Source organism: Danio rerio, chromosome 25 (genome assembly GCF_049306965.1).
Source record: "Danio rerio strain Tuebingen ecotype United States chromosome 25, GRCz12tu, whole genome shotgun sequence".
Lineage (NCBI taxonomy): Eukaryota > Metazoa > Chordata > Actinopteri > Cypriniformes > Danionidae > Danio > Danio rerio.
The window spans coordinates 24,993,060-25,011,276 of NC_133200.1; the positions used below are offsets into that span (position 1 = coordinate 24,993,060).

The 18,217-nt window shown below is 38.6% G+C and overlaps 1 protein-coding gene across 1 annotated transcript in view; it reads left to right on the forward strand.

The window, feature by feature from the left end:
• The window catches only part of mrpl23 (mitochondrial ribosomal protein L23), a 38,449-nt gene that overhangs the window by 7,622 nt on the left and 12,610 nt on the right, over positions 1 to 18,217 (forward strand). The window contains 2 exon segments of the mRNA NM_001002052.2: positions 165 to 247; positions 10,682 to 10,755. Of these exon segments, the coding sequence (NP_001002052.1) occupies positions 165 to 247; positions 10,682 to 10,755 (157 nt within the window).

An 18,217-nucleotide genomic window follows, 5' to 3' on the forward strand; every position in this document is an offset into this window, starting at 1 on the left:
CTTTGAAACTTAAAAAGATGGATCATGGACTAAAAAAGTGTTGGGAATCTATGTTTTAAATGTTTCCATATGACTATTCTAGGGTCATAGTTTAGATTCTCATATTTTGTTCCCTTACTCCATCGCAACTTTCAACATCCATCTATTTCGATTTTGTCTTCAAGAATGACCAAGTGTGATGTCAGAAATTATCTAGAGAAGATCTACAGTGTTCCTGTTTCAGCTGTACGCACAAGGATCCAGTACTGTGAGTAAATCTTTCTTTGTGCATGTATATTATATTTAGAATATCATTTATTTATAAGCAGACTGTGGCTTTGTTTTAATAGTCAAATCAGTAGTAATGTCAGATTATGTTTTATAAAATTACATTTAATTCACACAGATGTAGCACACACACTCAAGTTGTGATATATATATATATATATATATATATATATATATATATATATATATATATATATATATATATATATATATATATATATATATATATATTAGTGCTGTCAATCGATTAAAAAAAAATAACTAATTAATCGCACCTTTTTAAAAAAATTAATCGCGATTAATCACATTTAAAATACTGAAACTTGTAATTTTGGCTATTCAAATGTAAAATTAATGTAAACGCAAGACACAAACTATTTAATTATATTATTCAAAATATGATTGTTAATTAGAATTAAAATTCAAAATATAATTATTTAATAGAATTTTTGTTTAACTTGTAACACAGATTTCTTCATGTAAACAACATACCCACAATAAACCATCAAGATCCTGGCTTGACAGCCATATTTATTAAAGAAATTAAAACACAGGCATGTTAATTCCATTTAAATTTCAAAACAATCAATGCCAATAAAGAAAACATTGATTTCCATGTTGGATTCTAAGTGGACTGCAAAAAAATGCCAAAATACAGGAATTGCAGATATGGAAAATGAAAAATTATAATAATTAACTATAGAATACAAACTGTTGCATTCATTGTAAAGTTTTATTGCTGTGAGTTGAGAACATTAGTTATAGAGTAGAAACAATTTTGCTTAATCCTCCTTTACATTCATCCAGTTGCTAAGACTAGGAGTATCCCACAAGTGCACAGAGACTCCCAAATGCCTGCAAATGAATGATAATTTCTCGCAAACCGGTCGTTAAATACATTGCACACCCCTCTCCCTCGCATCCCTCCTAGCTCTTCAGGTAGCCTATGTCGCGTGCAACTCACCCCCACCGTCCTTCAGGTACGTCTCGCGCGCACACGCCCTTACTCAGATACGTCGCTCACTCCACCCCTGACACCCCTCAACGGGCCTGACACAGACACACACACAGACACACACACAGACACACACACAACGCGCTGCAGATGTTTTGGCCACCACGGCCTTCCATTCTGGAGCGACTCTCCTCAGATTCAACACGCTTGATCACATTCATCAAATTTGCTTAAACTAAGCATCCTAAAGTATTACTGTATTTCACAAGGATTCTGACACAACAACGCAAAGCATACGCTTTCGTTGCGTTTAATGAGGAAACACGCTAAACTCGGAGGGCTCATGCTGAAAGGCAGAGTAATGCCCTGTATACTGTATACTGAAACTTGCCTTCAAAAAGTGCTTCCTTGGTCTTATCCACATTTATTGCATGTTAAACACACATCCACCACAACAGGAAGTAAAAAAAAAACCTGCAACTGCGTTAATTGCGTACATTATTTTAACGCGTTAATTATTTAAAATTAATCTCATTCATTAACGCACTAATTTTGACAGCGCTAATATATAATTAATTAATTAATTAATTAATTAATTGTAGCCTACCGTTTAAACTACCTGACTTGCATGGTCTTTGTTTTACCCATAAACAAATTATACAGTTAATGAATAAAGGTAAGTTACACACATAATTACCACCTGTCAATCACTTTTTTCTGCGGGACTCGTGAATAGGCAGTGGTGTTGTTATAATGGCGGTTAAAAAGGTGCACAACTAACAGGAACCAGCCAACAGTATCTGAGGTGTTCGCTAAAATGACGAAGTACTAGTGTGAAAGTAAAAGATGGAAGCAGTTTGCGAGCCGGTTGCTGCTGCTACAGGGATGGGGCAGAGGATTGCGATGCCGGCTTAGCGTCGTGATGTCTATCGGCCATCAGAGATGTATGATGGCATTGTCTAATGACCCAACCATATTATTAATCTTTGTTAATTTTAGACAATGAGCAAAGTCGTTAGTTCTTGATAGCTAATATTCGTTAATGTTATCCCTTAGTTAAAGGTGCAGCATGTACTTTGACACTAAGTGGTTGAACTGGGTATTGCGCTCCTGGTTCAAAACACACAAGCGCAGCTTGCCAGATTGACAACACCAACAGGAGTGTGCCTGACTATCGAGCCTGAAGGCTGATTTAAATTGTGTTCTAAAAAAAGCTTTGGCACACGATAGAAGAAATATTTTCCATAGTAAAAGGAGTTTTTGTTCTAACCAACACCTGAAATTTATATTTTAGAAACAGCTTCTATTTCTTGTGGCTGAACAACAGGACAAACTGACAATGTTCACCTCTGGTACACCTTAATGTGCTTTATTCAGTGTTAAATGCTAAATAATGTGAGTTTGAATGCCATTTTACATGACATTTGTTGGCATACTACTAGGGTTGTAACGGTATGAATTTTTTACGGTATGATAATCGTCTAAAACAATACCACGGTTTCGCGGTATACGTTATTAAATAGTAATTCTCATAGCAAAGACCCTGAAAAGAATAAGAACACGTTTTCTGACTGAACAAAGGTTTTATTTCAACAAACTTTTGAAAGAACCATTTTAATAGAACTATAGAAGTCTTTTATAAAAATAAACTGAAAAATCTCCCATTTTAATAAATTAAATTAGAAGGAATAAACAAGCAAGGTCTTTTAAGATTAGTCAAAAATAAACTTAAACTGTCCTTCCTTATAAGCAGGATAAATGGGAGACCAAAAGTGCAATACCAAGTTTATGGCTGTAAACATGTATTTAAAGCGTTGTTTTTTTCAGTCTAGGTTGTGATAAAGAAATGTAAGCATGTTGAGATTTTCAGGACTTAATCTTGACCGCTGAGGTGAGAGAATGTGTCCACTTGTACAATGAACAAATAAAAAAATAAGAAAATAATAAATAATGTGTCAAAGTCCAAATAAACATGGTGCAAATCCTCAGTAAAAAAATAGATGTAAATATTTACTATACTATAAATAGTTACATAACGAAACTAGATTCAATATGGAACATCCTTAGGTTTTATGTGCCAGCATGGATATGGTTGTCTGTGGATATGGATTTGGATGTGGTTGTATGCAATGCAGACAAACAGCTGCACCTTCATTTGTGTCTTTTGAAAACAGCAAGAGCAGCAGTTCGTCTTTACTGTGTCACTGTTTTGTCATGTTTCTGTGCTGCTGTGCATGCAAAAGTACTTAGTATGAGAATTATTTCATGCAAAACTTTTTTTTTTTTTTGCGTTTTATTAAGCCGCGCAGAAATGTATGCCTATCTCTCATTCCGTGTTGTTCAAAGAGCTCAGTGTTGGTCCACAAACAAAAGTGAAACCTATGCTTATTGGTTGTGATATAGCGAGTTTGAACCAATCTGGGCATGGAGGAGGGACAATGCATCAATGTATCATGTCTGGTTTGTCCGGAGACACAGTGACGAGCGTTTCTTTGTCAAATCAGCGTTGTCAAATTTTGATGACGTATCCGCACTGATTCCGGAGCCTCTGAAAGTCCGTGTTATGTTATGTGATACAGCACTGGAAAGCTGAGATTCTCTTCTTTATGCCAATCTTTGAATTGTATGAATCGGATCAGCGGATCAAAAGTTATTAAACATTTAAGAGCAATACTTATTTTTAGCCGCGGGCGGCTGTCTCGGTCTTTAAGGGTTAAAACCGTTGATATGCAATTGTTCATGGTATGATAATCGTGCACGTTCAAATCGTGGTAGACCGTCATACCGGTATATTGTTACAACCCTACATACTACTAAAAGCAGCAGCAGATAGATTACCTCAGATCTTGAAAATAAAATAAACCGTTTGAAATAAAACTTTTAAACTGTGTGCAGGCCAACACATATCAGTGATTCTGCATGTACATTTAATAATTTTAAAGAGGTTTAATATGAATTAATTAGATTATAAACCTTACCATTTTGTTGGGATGCAGAAAGTGCACTATTGTGTTCCTCTGAATGGCTGGTGCAAACACCTCAGTTGCTTATCACTGCGTATCTCGTCTTGTAGCAAGTTTGTAGGGCACTGGGTTACAATGCATCCTGCTTACCTAATATTTACATTTGTAAGTTTTATATTTTTTGCTAATTAATAACCACCTCATGTGGAACTCTGAATCGGCGTCTCATTTTGGGGCTGTTACTGTCCACCAGAAGTCGCATTTCAGTCATGGACGCATTCTTTGAAAGCCTTTCTGACTGAATGAAGAAAATATGCTGTTTTCCAACAGGGCAACCTGGGTTGCTGAAATATAATTTGCTAAACTGGCATTGGGCTGGTTAAAGAGACCAAAATAAAGACAGCCGTTACAGCACATAACGCACATTTCTGAAGCATAAAATCTGACTTCAGCATTGTTTTTCAGCTAAACAAAAATGTTCACTTAACATCTGCAAACATATTGTGGTATTTTTATGCTTTATAAGAGTCCAAAATGTACATACAGCAGCTTTAATACAAAAAAACACAGATTTAAATTGAAAAGGTACACTTAATATAGTTAACTCACAACTGCATCGTTCACCTCTTCTTTTTAGTGTCTTGTACCACAAAGAGACAGTTTGGTGATTCAGAAAAACAAAGTGTCAAGACCCCTGCATTCTAATCCATTCCAGTTTGTTCCGGCCAGCTGTTTTTGAGTCCTTTGCGCACCCCTCACTATTTTTGCACCTCTTCTGACTCTGTGTTGTTGTCTACTTTCTCAACAACGCGGGACAAACTATACTGCATTGTGTAAAAGAGACAGCGACCGTTCTGTCAAATGGCCTAAACCTTATGAATCCCTTAAACAACAACTGGCTAATGTTTATCCCTTGTTTTGCTCTAAGAGGGTGGTCGGTCACCTAGATAGGGTTGATATGTATGCTAGTCAATGAGAATGATCAATACTGACAAGATGTTTTGGCAGGAGAGCAGGAGTTTGAAATATATGTATAAACATACAGCTAATTCAGCGTACTGTGTTTTGGGGATAAAGTGGGAGGAATTGATGGAGGGAAGGGAAAGAAAGTGGTTTGCGTGATTGCACTCAACAGCTGCTTATCTTTCTGTTTCTTGCTGTAGTGTTTTGACCAACAGTTGTCCTAGGATGCCCTGCCTTGTTAATTTCTTCACAATGTTCGCCAGAAGTGTTACACAACTTTGTACTTTTTTATTTTTACAGTTATGATTAAAGGAGTAGTTCACCCAGGAGATAAAAATTAGGCATTTAGCTATTTTCATCATCATGTCATTCCTGTATGTTGCTGCTTTTCTTTGATACACATAAGCAATTTTTTTTCACCCAGCAAATATCACAATTCCATTTCCAACAACTTATGCAGACATTATTTATTCCACTTAAAGGAATGAAAGTCATGTCACTGTTCAGGAGTGGCACAGTTGCTCAGTGGTTAACACTGTCGCCTCACAGCAAGAAGCTTGCTGGTTCTTGGTTGGGCCAGTTGGCATTTCTGTGTGAAGTTAGCATAAGGGTTTCCTTCAGGTGCTCAGATTTCCCCTAAAAGTTCAAAGACATGCAGTACAGGTGAATTGAATAAACTAAATTGTTTACTATGTATGAGTATGTGTTTGTTTGTTTGTTTGTTTGTTTGTTTGTGTGTGTGTGTGTGTGTGTGTGTGTGTGTTTGTGTGTGTGTTTGTGTGTGTGTTTGTGTGTGTGTTTGTGTGAATAAGTGTGTATGGGTGTTTTCCAATTCTCGGTTGCAGCTGTAAGGGCATCCACTACGTAAAACATAATAGTTGGCAGCTCATTCCACTGTGGTGACCTCTCTAATAGAGACTAAGCTGAAGAAAAATGAATGAATGAATGTCACCATACACTATGGTTGCTGGGTCTATTGACTTCCATAGTTGCATCTTCTTTAGGTGTACCTGGAAAATATGCGTGCATCATGTGCTCCCATGTGCCCGTCAAGCAATTCACACGCCTCCATTGGAAATGACAAAATTACAATCGATGGCCCTTTCACACAGGGCGTCAGCGTCACTGAATCTGAATTGTGGGCCTATCGGCGTTTCTTCAGCGGTGTTGCACGCTGCAGAAGTTGGGAATTTTTTGAACTTTTTAAGGCGTCAGCCAATCAGATTGCTTTATGTAAATACCGCAGCTCAGACAGTAATCTATTGCAGACTTATTTCATTGACTGACGCTGCTATGACTATCATGTCAAAACTAACTTTAGACGAACCCTCCATCAAGCTAAAACCCAGTGTGAATCGGGCATAAGCTCATTGGCATTTATTCTAAGGCGCACGCTCAACGGTCACATTTTAATAAAACCATAGCCTTCATACCAAACCTTTTTTTTTTTATCCCTATTGACAATGATGTTTGGTCAATAAATACCAATATCGATTTTATTGGCCAGCCCTAAAATGACATGAGGTATACGTTTAAGGTTTAAAGATCACATGTTTGTGGTCTAAAAAGGTTTGATTAAAATACTGAAACATTCGTCATGATTTTTCTGTGTTGTTGTAACAAGACATAATTTGTTAACTTACTTGTGATTTACATCATATCTGATGTGTTGGATGAGTTCAAAACTATCCTGAAACTGAAATTCCTGAGAATTAGATGAAAGTCATATTGGTTTGGAATGACATGAGTGTGACTAAGGATGACATAATTTGAAAAGATAAACTATTCCTGCAAGACATTAAGGTTATGATAATATAGCAAACAATAAAAGCAAAGGGTAAGTAAATAATGTTGGGGTTATTATAGGCTCTACCGTCTGGTTAACGCAGAGGGAACCACTTTTACAAGCTGCCAGTTGGGTTTACGCCACTGGGATTTTTCCGTGCGGTTTCCACGCCAACGCTGTAGAAGGCCAATAAGCAAAGTAGCCATTTTTACAGCCACGACGTAAAAAATGCAGAACACCCATTAGGTGAAATAGACCACGTCAGAGAAGGTGCCCCGCTCTGCGTCATGGGTTTCACTCTGCTGATAGTTTAAAGGATTCTGAGAAAAGGGGGGTTCGGGTGGAACCCCCTGCTCAAGGCGTCTATTCTTTTTCCTACTGAGTATTTTCGAAGAGGTCTCTATAACTACCCCTTAGGCCTGGGATTTGTAACATAATAGTAGCCAGCCAACGTAACCTCAAAAGAGAGCTTGATTGAATATTTATTTATACTATATAATGTTGGGTGGGAGTATGGGAATGGAAACAGGCTTTGCATACATGAACAAAAGTGCTTCTCACCTGTTTTGCGGGTTGACCGTTCAGTTGACCCTAATTGGAGAGAGTGTTTGTGTGTTTAGGGCTTCCTTGTACCAGTAAAGGAAGACTGCCAATCTTTTTCTTTTTTCGTTTTTTTTTTTTGTGATGTATGAGAAAACTCATCACACAAGCCACTATTGTAAACTTTTTCAGTTATATAAGTTTTTAAAGAGAGATTTTAACCCCCCAATGTTGGTGTTCTTATATTACTGCCATTCAAATTTAATACCATTGGGGTATTCTTCTTTGAGGAAGAATTGTGTTCAGGAAAAACTTTAATGATCAAGATCAGTGATCACTTAAACATCTGGTGATATCAAATCAGTAACAAAATACAATAACAGTAGAACTCATGGCTATGTTTAATAGTAAATGTAGGAGCATTTCCACTTAGACAATGTGAAGTGAACTCAAGAAATTGTGACTAAAAGAAAACCATTTAATCATTGCGGCTAATCAGAGAGAAAAGGCTTTAATTTGTTAGGGAGCAAAAAGAATGGACTAGCAATAAATGAAGTTCATGTGGTTTAATTAGTTCAGGTTTACCCTGTTCCAGAGTAATGGATGCATTAGGGTAAGAAGAAAGTCGGATGAAGTGATGCACCCATTCTACAATACAAGCCGCGGGTTGGGGCAGTAATATGAATCATGCATTTTGTAATTGGTCAGGTCTAGCATCCGCAATGTTGTGTGCCCAAGGAATAAGGTCAGCTGAGTACCTGAATCTATAAAATGACCAGGTTATTTCATAAATGTATATTTCTTCCATGATGGCATAAGAATTTTCCAAGATGACAATGTGAAGATTCATTCATTCATTCATTTTCTTTTTTTGACCTATACCCTTTATTTGTCAGAGGTTGCCACAGCGAAGTAAACCGTCAACTTATCCCGCATATGTTTTACACAGCTGATGCCCTTCCCAACAGTGGGAAACACCCAAACACTCTTACATTCAAACATATACACTACAGACAACTCGGCTTAGTCATTTCACCTATACCACATGTCTTTGGACAGTGGGGGAAACAGGAGCACCCAGAGGAATCCCACGGAAACAAGGGAGCGTGCAAACTCCACACAGAAATGCCAACTGATCCAGCGGGAGCACGAACAAGTGACCTTCTTGCTGTGAGGCTGCACCACAGTGATGCCCACAATGTGAGACGTGTAAAAAAAAATTTACACATAGATTGGCCACCACAGAGTCCCAAACTTAACCATATTGAGAATCTTTGGCGTGTGCTGGAGAAGATTTTGCGCAGCAGTCTGGATCATTGCAGAACATATTGAAATATTGGGGTGGCAATTGTCTGCCATAATCAAATGTAAAGGCAGCCCAATGAAATATTACAAGGGCATTGTATAATCCTTATGTCCTTTGGTGATTTGTTTCAGATGTTCTTTCTGACTTATGGTGGGTTTTGTATAAGTTAACAAACAGTGTTTGTGGTGTTACACCATGGCCAGTTGGGAAAAGGTTAACATGCATTCCACAGTTAACAGGACTGAAGACATGAGCCCCTTTCACACATACAGACCTTTCCGGAAAATTACCGGCAATTTTCCGGAAAGGTTGTATGTGTGAACAGGATCTTTTAGAAAATACCGGTAAATTCGTTCTGGCTATTTTCCGGAAAGAGAAGTTTTAACATTACCGGTAGTTTGCCGGAATGCTGCGCTGTGTGAATGCAGAAGGAAGATTGCCGGAAAGAGCGCGTCCACGTCTAGAACGTGCTGACGTGAGACACCTGCTTTAGCCAATCAGAACAGTCAGACGCATTCATGTGCGCGCGGTTTATGAGAATAAAAGCCTTTGAATATTTTTCCAGACACCTTTAGCTGCTAGATGTTAGTCAGATAACGTTTCTATGTTCCTTCTTAATGCTAACTGTGTAAATAATTATCGATAAAATGTTTATGATAATCCGTTGTTTGTTTACCTTCAAGCTTTGCGTGTGCCCGTGAGCGCCCATAGCGCCAGCACACACACACATATTATGAACATCTCGACATGTGAAAGTGTTCCTCTATATGTTTTCATTGGAGTTGTACTCTATACTGATCCATCCAAAGAGTTTGTAATGTAGTCAATTGTTTACAAACACAAGCGCAGCCGTTTAGAGGTCATTTCTGGTTAATGATGTCAGAATTTACCGGCTTTTTGCAATGGATCTGTGAATGCTCTTTTCCGGAAAAATTCCGTAACGTCCTTGCCTGTGTAAACATCGCTTTTTTGAATATACCGGTAAAGTCGTTCCGGAAATTTTCCAGATATTTACCGGTATCACTGTGTGAAAGGGCTAATGGACTTCTTTACAAATAAACCAAACACTCTGTTGCCCTCAAAGACACAAAATAAATATCTGAACTGTTCTACATGGCATAAAAGTCTTTGAGGGTTTAATACGGCACTCTAAATATTCACTTAGTTTGCAGTATTAAATTCATGTTGTTATATTAATATTTCTCGGCAGAGCCCTTACTAGTCAGCACTGATCAAGTATTGCAGGTAGATTTACTTATACTTTATAATACTATATACTTTGTTTAATATGTTACTTTATTATTATTGTAAATATTTCTCTTATTGTATACATATTTGGGCATTATTCTGATTTCACTTCTTGTACATTAAATCACTTTTGTTGGCAGTTTTGTTGTTTGTGTCTTTTACTTTCACCCATCATCTTGTAAAAGTACCACAGCTTTTAAATATTTTTACTTTTACCCTAGACTAACATCAAAGAGGTTGTAACACATGGTAAAACACATTGATCTTATTTATGTTCGAGCAGCATGATGCAAAAAATAAAGAAAGAAATCATATGCTGTATGCATCTAATTTGTGTCATCAAATGTAATTGCAATTTTTTTATAACAAAAGTCTCAAACTGGATCCCTGGAGAGCCGCAGCGCTGCACAGTTTTGCTCTTACCCCAATCAATTAGACTAATCAAGATGTTCAAGACTACAAAAAACTATTAAGCAGGTTTGAGTTGGAGGTTGTTGGAGCAAAACTGTGCAGAGCAGCGGCTATCCAGGAATTGAGTTTGAGACCATTACTCTATAATATGGGATATTTAAATCAAAATGTGTAATATTGTAATTCAAATTAAATGTAAAGCTTTTATTAGTGTTACTAATTAATCTTTTTCTCCTCCTAAGGTTCAAACAAGAAACGAAACCATTTAAATCAGCGGGTGAAGAGGCCAGATTACAAAGTGGCATACGTTCAATTGGTAAGTGTTATCCTATTGGGGTCCTCACTTGAAAGTATCCGACATACATTGTTAAAATCTCTGTTTGTTCTTGTGGTTCTTTCTGTCCATCTTGATTTTCAGAACGTAGGTAGTTCAAAGTGAAGGGTGTCAGCTGAAAAACAAAATTTCGAGACCTTTTTGATTATAGAAGTTTGGGTCAGACGCAGTTTTTTTATTTTTAAAGAAAACAACCCTTGAGAAATGGGATGTTTGGGCGTTTAAGCTCCGCATTTTTATTTTGAGGGCCCATCACAACTTATGTTCCCTCAAAAAAACCCTGAGGCACAGGTACTGTTTGATGCAAAAACCTCACCTTATTGTGGTGGACTCCCTGAGTCCCAGTGCTGCTTGTTTAGTTTCTGTCTCTCCCACACATTTACTGCTATCCTCCTGAGAAAGACGGCAGTTTGGGTTTTGGCTTTGGCCAAGAAGGCAAGAGGTCGTCTTTGGTTACATGCCAGACTTTGTGCAGGAATTATAGTACAAAGTTCTCAGAGAGCTATGGTTATTATCATGGGCGGATGGGATAGTTGTTTTCTTGGGGCATCAGAAAGTTAATTTTGGTCGCGATCCAGTGGCCAACCACACCGCTGGGTTCACACCTGCATTTGGGCTGAGCTCTAGGCTGTTGATATGGACTGCGTTTGAAGTATGCTGTTGCGAAAATACCCTAATCTGATCTCCCTTGATACCTTTGGGAAAGCTGCTTTTGTTTTATTACGGTTTTTAGTTGGCAAGAGAAGCATTAAATTGTTTGTACTTGTTTTCGTATCAATCAAGGCAGGGATAAATAATTTAATTAGTCCAAACAAAGCAGCTTGTAATGGGAGACATAACCAAAACACAAATTAATATTTAAAGGTGAACTTCCTCTTGACAACAGTCGAGTGACTTCCTGTGTGGCTTTGTGCTGTCAATTGAACCTTCTCATAAACCTAGTTAGGGACTTGGAACCGGCAAATTACTGCATCCTGTTCCTAACATTTGTCCTCTTTTGAGATACAGTGCCATATTCGATTAAACATTTCATGAGAGAACTACTTCCTTGTTACGTTTTTCAAAAAGCCATGATTATTTATGTGTGAATAACACTAGAGCTAAAAAATCTCAGACTGCTGTGAAAAACACTGATATGAAACCAAATTTCCGGCCACTTTCTTCTCCTGGAGCAGGTCTGCAAAGAGAAAAACACTGCCCAAGAAAAGCCCTCCTTTCTTTTCAGTGGTGGGTAAAAACAAGATTGTTCCTAATTGACACCACATGTGGGGGAGTGTTCTGTGGTTGGATACCCTCAATGGTTCCCCCGCCAGCCCATCCCCCCTGCGCACTACATCAGCTAATATTCCAGAGGCAATACAGCGAAGAACACTCACGATGACTCCCCCTTCTCTGAACCCCCCATATTTTACAAACTCCAGGCTTGTAGAAAAAGCCTTGTGTTAGTATGGTTTCTTGACGGCCACTCTCTCATCAGACCTCCCCACGGTGGGGAGGAGTGCGGGAGGAGAGAGAGTTCATCAAGGAGGAGGAGGGGGTTACGGATTGAGTCGACACATGAAGCGAGGTGAGTGAGGGCACCGTGGAGCTGTGCCAGAAAAGGGAGGTCCAGACAGGGGTCAGGAAAGTCTTAAGCAACATAAAATCTTAAGACAATATCAAGGTCTTGCGTTTGACCGCTTTGCATGTAACGCTCTAGTGAGATGCAGTGATATCCTGTGCTTCCCTTTGCAAGACCATGACCGTGGTGCTGGTATAAAGGTTATGTTTTTTGACGTCGAGTTTGTAGTTTCCCTGGATGGCTGGTATAATACGCAGAGCATGTTATTACATAGAGAGTCCCAGTCAGACTCAAATGCTCCTTGTATCTTCACTTACAAATTCATTTCAGTACTTTCATGCAATTGAAACAAAAGCCAAGATTCCTCAGCAACACTCATGTTTGCTCATTTGTTGACAGCAACTGTTTATATTCGCCCTTCTGTAAATTGAAAAAGGGTCTTGTTTCAAGCATCAGTGTTTGGCAACACAAGGTTCTAATGAATGTTTGTTGTTGTTGTTTGAGAGCTTGTTGCTGAGTCGTTGTTTTTGGGGCCTTGTTTCGGTCTGGATCAGCTGGTAGCCAGGCTACCTTTTAGATGAGATCGCAATGTTCCACCTGAACTTGTGAGCACACTCTGCTCAATTACCACCGAACAAAACCAAGTGAAACTCAACCTCACTAAAGCATACTATTATTTTTTTCTATTCAAATCGGTTGCTTCCTGTTACAGACATCTCCCCCATGAATGACCTGCACACATTAACACCCTTGCAATTTTTGCTGTTTTGAGTCAGTCGTGAAGATGGAAATTGCGATCTTATCAACACTAGGTGGCAACGTTTTGCTTCAGTAATGTTTCTTGAGAGACCCTCAATAATCATTTTTTTCTGTTTAGAATATTGTAAACATAAGGAATGAAAAAAGAATTCAATACACAAATTAGATGCCAGATTTAATTTGAAATAATGATTTAAGTGAGAGTCAAGGTTATGATTTTAGAATGAAATTGGTAATAAGTAAATTTGTCATATGGAGAAGTTACATTTTTACAATAAGTTTATCATTGTACTATGTACAGAAAGAGGACTGTGCCAGGTAAGTGTAGTATGAAGTTTATCATTGTACAGTAGAATAGAAAAAGTACAAGGATAGTTGGTCATTGTTGGGGGCAAGTTTGGCATTATGAAATAGAAAAGTTACTAGTTAGGTTTGCCACTGTAGGGAAAAGTACAGGGTAGGTTTGAAAATGTACAGCGTTAATTGTAGTGTGTCATTGTAGATGGCATTTATTTCAATAAAAAATAAATCAATCAAACATTGTCATCATTTACCACATTACTGGTTTTAGCCAAAATTTATTAACATTGATTTATATATTTTCAATTTTTTAATTACAAATGTACAGTATTCAGCCACCAAAAGGACTTTCGTAAGGCTGTGTGCAGATGAAAGAAGCACAGCATGAATAATGGAAAGGCCAGCGGGGTCTCTGGCATCCTGTTTGAAGCAAGCACACACACTCTGTGCTCCCCAGTGTACGTCCACTACGAGACAGCCTCTGTGAGTGCCAGCAGACACAAGCAAAGAAGATGATATTGAACTGCTCCTTCCACATCTACTTCATGCCCTTTACGAGCTGTCTTATACTTCCTTCAAGTCATTCCAGTTTAGTATTTCGAACACTTAGCATCATAAAATCCACTGATTGTACTTACTGTTTTTATCTGGCTCTTGACACCCAGGCACCACACAGCTTTATTTTGGTATCAGTTTCAAACAGCAATGCTTTTCCTGTTATGGTACCACCTCCCGGTTTTCCTGCTTCTTCTATCTCTGACTCTTGCTTTTTCTTTCCTCCTCTCTTGGATTCAATTTGTACACTGGAGTTTGAGGGATAGGTTCAGTGTTAAGTCTATGCAAAAGTAGGGCTTACAGTGCATCCGAAAACTATTCATAGTGCTTCACCTTTTTCACATTTTTTCATGTTACAGCCTTAATTCAAAATGGATTAAATTTAGTTATTTCCTTAAAATTCTACAAACATTGATGATTAATGACAATGTGAAAAATACATAATGACAATGTGATTTTTTTTTTTTAAATTGTTGCAAATTTATTAAAAATAAAAAACCTAAAAAATCACATGTACAGAAGTATTCACAGCCTTGCCATGAAGCTCTAAATTGAGCTCAGGTACGTTCTGTTTTCATTGATCATTCTTGAGACATTTCAGCAGCTTAATAGAGTTCACCTGTGGTAAATTCAGTTGGTTGAACATAATTTGCAAAGGTTTACACCGGTCTATATAAGGTCTCAGGGTTGACAGTGCATGTCAAAGCACACCCAAGCATGAAGACAAAGGTATTGTATGTAGACCTCCGAGATAGGATTATCTTGAGGCACAAGGCTGAAGGAGGTTACAGAAAAAAAATCTGCTGCTGAAAGTTTCAATGGGCGACGCAGTGGTGCAGTAGGTAGTGCTGTCGCCTCACACCAAGAAGGTCGCTGGTTCGAGCATAGCTGGGTCAGTTGGCGTTTCTGTGTGGAGTTTGCATGTTCACCCTGCATTCACGTGGGTTTCCTCCGGGTGCTCCGGTTTCCCCCACAGTAAAAAAACATGCGATACAGGTGAATTGGGTAGTCTAAATTGTCTGTAGTGTATGAGTGTGAATGAGTGTGTGTGTGTGTGTGTGTGTGTGTGTGTGTGTGTGTGTGTGTGTGTGTGTGTGTGTGTGTGTGAGAATGTTTCACAGAGGTGGGTTGCGGCTGGAAGGGCATCCGCTGTGTAAAAACATGCTGGATAAGTTGGCGGTTTATTCCGCTGTGGCGACCCCGAATTAATAAAGGCACTAAGCCGAAAAGAAAATGAATAAATGAATGAAAGTTTCAATGAGCAGTGGCCTCCGTCTTCCATAAGTGGAAGATGTTTGGAACCACCAGGATCTCTTCCTAGAGCTGACCAACCATTTAAGCTGAGTGATCGGGGGAGAAGGGCCTTCGTCAGGGAGGTAATCAATAACCCGATGGTCACTTTGTCTGAGCTCCAGCAATCTTGTGTAAAGAGAGGAGAACCCTACAGAAGGACAACCATCTGTGCAGCAATCCACCAATCAGGCCTGTATGGTAGAGTGGCCAGACAGAAGTCACCCCCCTCCTGGAATTTGCTAAAAGGCATTTGGAGGAATTTTAGATTATAGAAAACTAAATTCTCTGGTCTGATGAGACTAAAATTGAACTCTTTGGAGTGAATGCCAGATGTTACGTTTGGAGACAACCAGGCACCGCTCATCACCAGGCTTATACTATCCTTAAAGTAAAGCATGGTGGTGGCAACATCTTGCTGTGGGGATGTTTTCAGCAGCAGGAACTGGAAGACTAGTCAGGATAGAGGGAAAGATGAATGCAGCCATGTACATAAACATCTTGAATGAAGACATGCTTCAGAGTGCTCTTTACCTCAGACTGGGAATAAAGCTCCTCTTTCAACAGGATCACCCAAAGCACACTGCCAAAATATCAATGGAGTGGCTTCACAACAACTCGGTGAATGTCCTTGAGTGGCCCAGTCAGAGCTGGACCTAAATTCCATTGAACAATCTCTGGAGAGATCTGAAAATGACTGTCACTGTCGCTTTCCATCCAACCTGATAGAGCTTGAGAGGTACTACAAAGAAGAATGGGCAAAAATTCCCAAACACAGGTGTGCCAAGCTTGTAGCATCATATTTAAAATGACGTGAGGCTGTAATTGCTTCCAAAGGTGCATCAACAAAGAATTGAGCAAAGGCTGTGAATATTGATGTACATGTGATTTTTTTTTTTCAAGGTTTTTCTTTTAAAATTTTTAAAATAAATTTGCAACAATTTCAAAAAATCTTTTTTTTTCACATTGTCATTATGGGATATTATGTAGAATGTTGAGAAAATGAATGAATTTTATCCATTTTAGATTAAGGCTGTAACATTAAAAAATGTGGAAAAAGTGAAACGCTATGAATACTTTCTGGATGCACTGTAACTTTGATGACTGTTGACAGGATCTTATATCCTAGGGAATCAAAAAATAGCTGGGACCCGGGCAAGTCTGAACAAGCCCACTGGTCACAACTGTCAATACTGCGAACTTGGAACGAGTGACTCAGTGGCTTAAAATGACACGAGGACTGATACTATTCTCAAAAAAGACATTTGATTGACCGCTTGGCTTGACTGGTATGATTTAACAAGCAAGACTCCAGCCGAATGTCTACACACCAATCTGTACGAGAAACAATTCCCCTGTCGCAGTGGAAACCTGCTTCTGTTTTACAGTAATGGGTAAAAAAAGGCTTGGCTTGTGGCTGTCCTCATTGAGGAAATATAATATGTTTTGTTTAATTTTTCCCTCCGCACACATTTCCCTGGCGTTGAAGAATCATTAGAGAGGTTTTGGGAACAAAGACCATGGACCCCCACACATGTTTGGCAGGGCAGCTGTGCCTTGGCATGAGGAACGCATTGCTTGAATCATGTTTTCTACTGCTGTGGCCAGTCAGGTTTTGACAGCTGGGCCACTGTACCAATGCCCAAAGGAAGCGTTTACGCACAAATGCTGGTCCTCTGCTGAGAGGCAGTCAAGGCGTCAGAGTGAAGCAGGGCAGACAGACAGACTGGCACGGGCCCAGATTGGCCTCAGCTGGGCCTCAGATGGGCCAGATCCTTCAATCTCTCTGAAATGCGTACATTAGCACTGTTTGTCCATGCTGGTTCTCACAGGGGGAGAAACAACCTCAAACACAAAAACTGACCAGTGCTTTTCATGTAACAAGCTTACTAAAAATTTTAGTTTATTATATATTTTTAGTTTAGTATATATATATATATATATATATATATATATATATATATATATATATATATATATATATATATATATATATATATATACTATTTTGGCATATATACTATATATGTGTGTGTGCCTTGATTTGCATAGTTATAACCTACAGTTACACAAGAAATTATACATTCCTAAAAGGTGATGTACATCATACATATCATACATATTCAATTGAATGATCTGAGCCTTACAATACTTTAGAATAATTTGTGCATTGATTTGGGTGCTTTTTCTAACGTTATACAACACAACCTGAGATAAAATATGAAAGGCTAGAATAGTCTCATTGTTTATTTTGTTTTTTAATGTACATAGGCAGCATTCCATTTAAACACAATCATACTTTTTACATAAACAAACCCATCCACATAGCATTTTGTTGGTCACTGTGGTTTAAAGGTCACACCAAATTTGCGAGTTTATTGGGATGGAATAGAGGTCATGCACTCGTTGAGAACATCCGGCTCCTCCCTTGTGGTCAAGTCTGGGAGTTTTCCATTTGTTTGTCCCAACCTGGGTCTTCGCTACCGAGACTAGCCTCGGAATGTCTGTCTAGCCATAGAACTGCCCTAAACTTACCACTGTGATTTGCAAGAACCGTTTAAGCAACAAATCATCTCTTTATCAGGAGAACTCTCCCGACTATCCCACCATTGTTGTCACGTTTTGCTTGATTCGGTCTCTTTTTTTATGGTGTAGTGTGTGTCAAGACCAAGAGATATGAGGTGTCTTAGGGCAGCCAAATATCTGTGGTTCGTGTGTATTGGTTGTCAGCTAAGACTGTGGACTCAGAGGAAGTTGCAGTGTGGCCCACCCAGTGAGACTGGCAGAGGGAGCTGTTTACAAGCATCTCCCCGCATTTCCTGCTCCCCTGTCTGGTAATGAACTTGTTAATAGACTTCCAACATTACACAAACATGCCTCATCCTTAAATCTCCTGAAAACGCAGTTTTATTCATCGAACATCCCAGAGTAATCATTTTATCTGTTAATCCCTAAAAATGAAAATTATGTCATCATTTA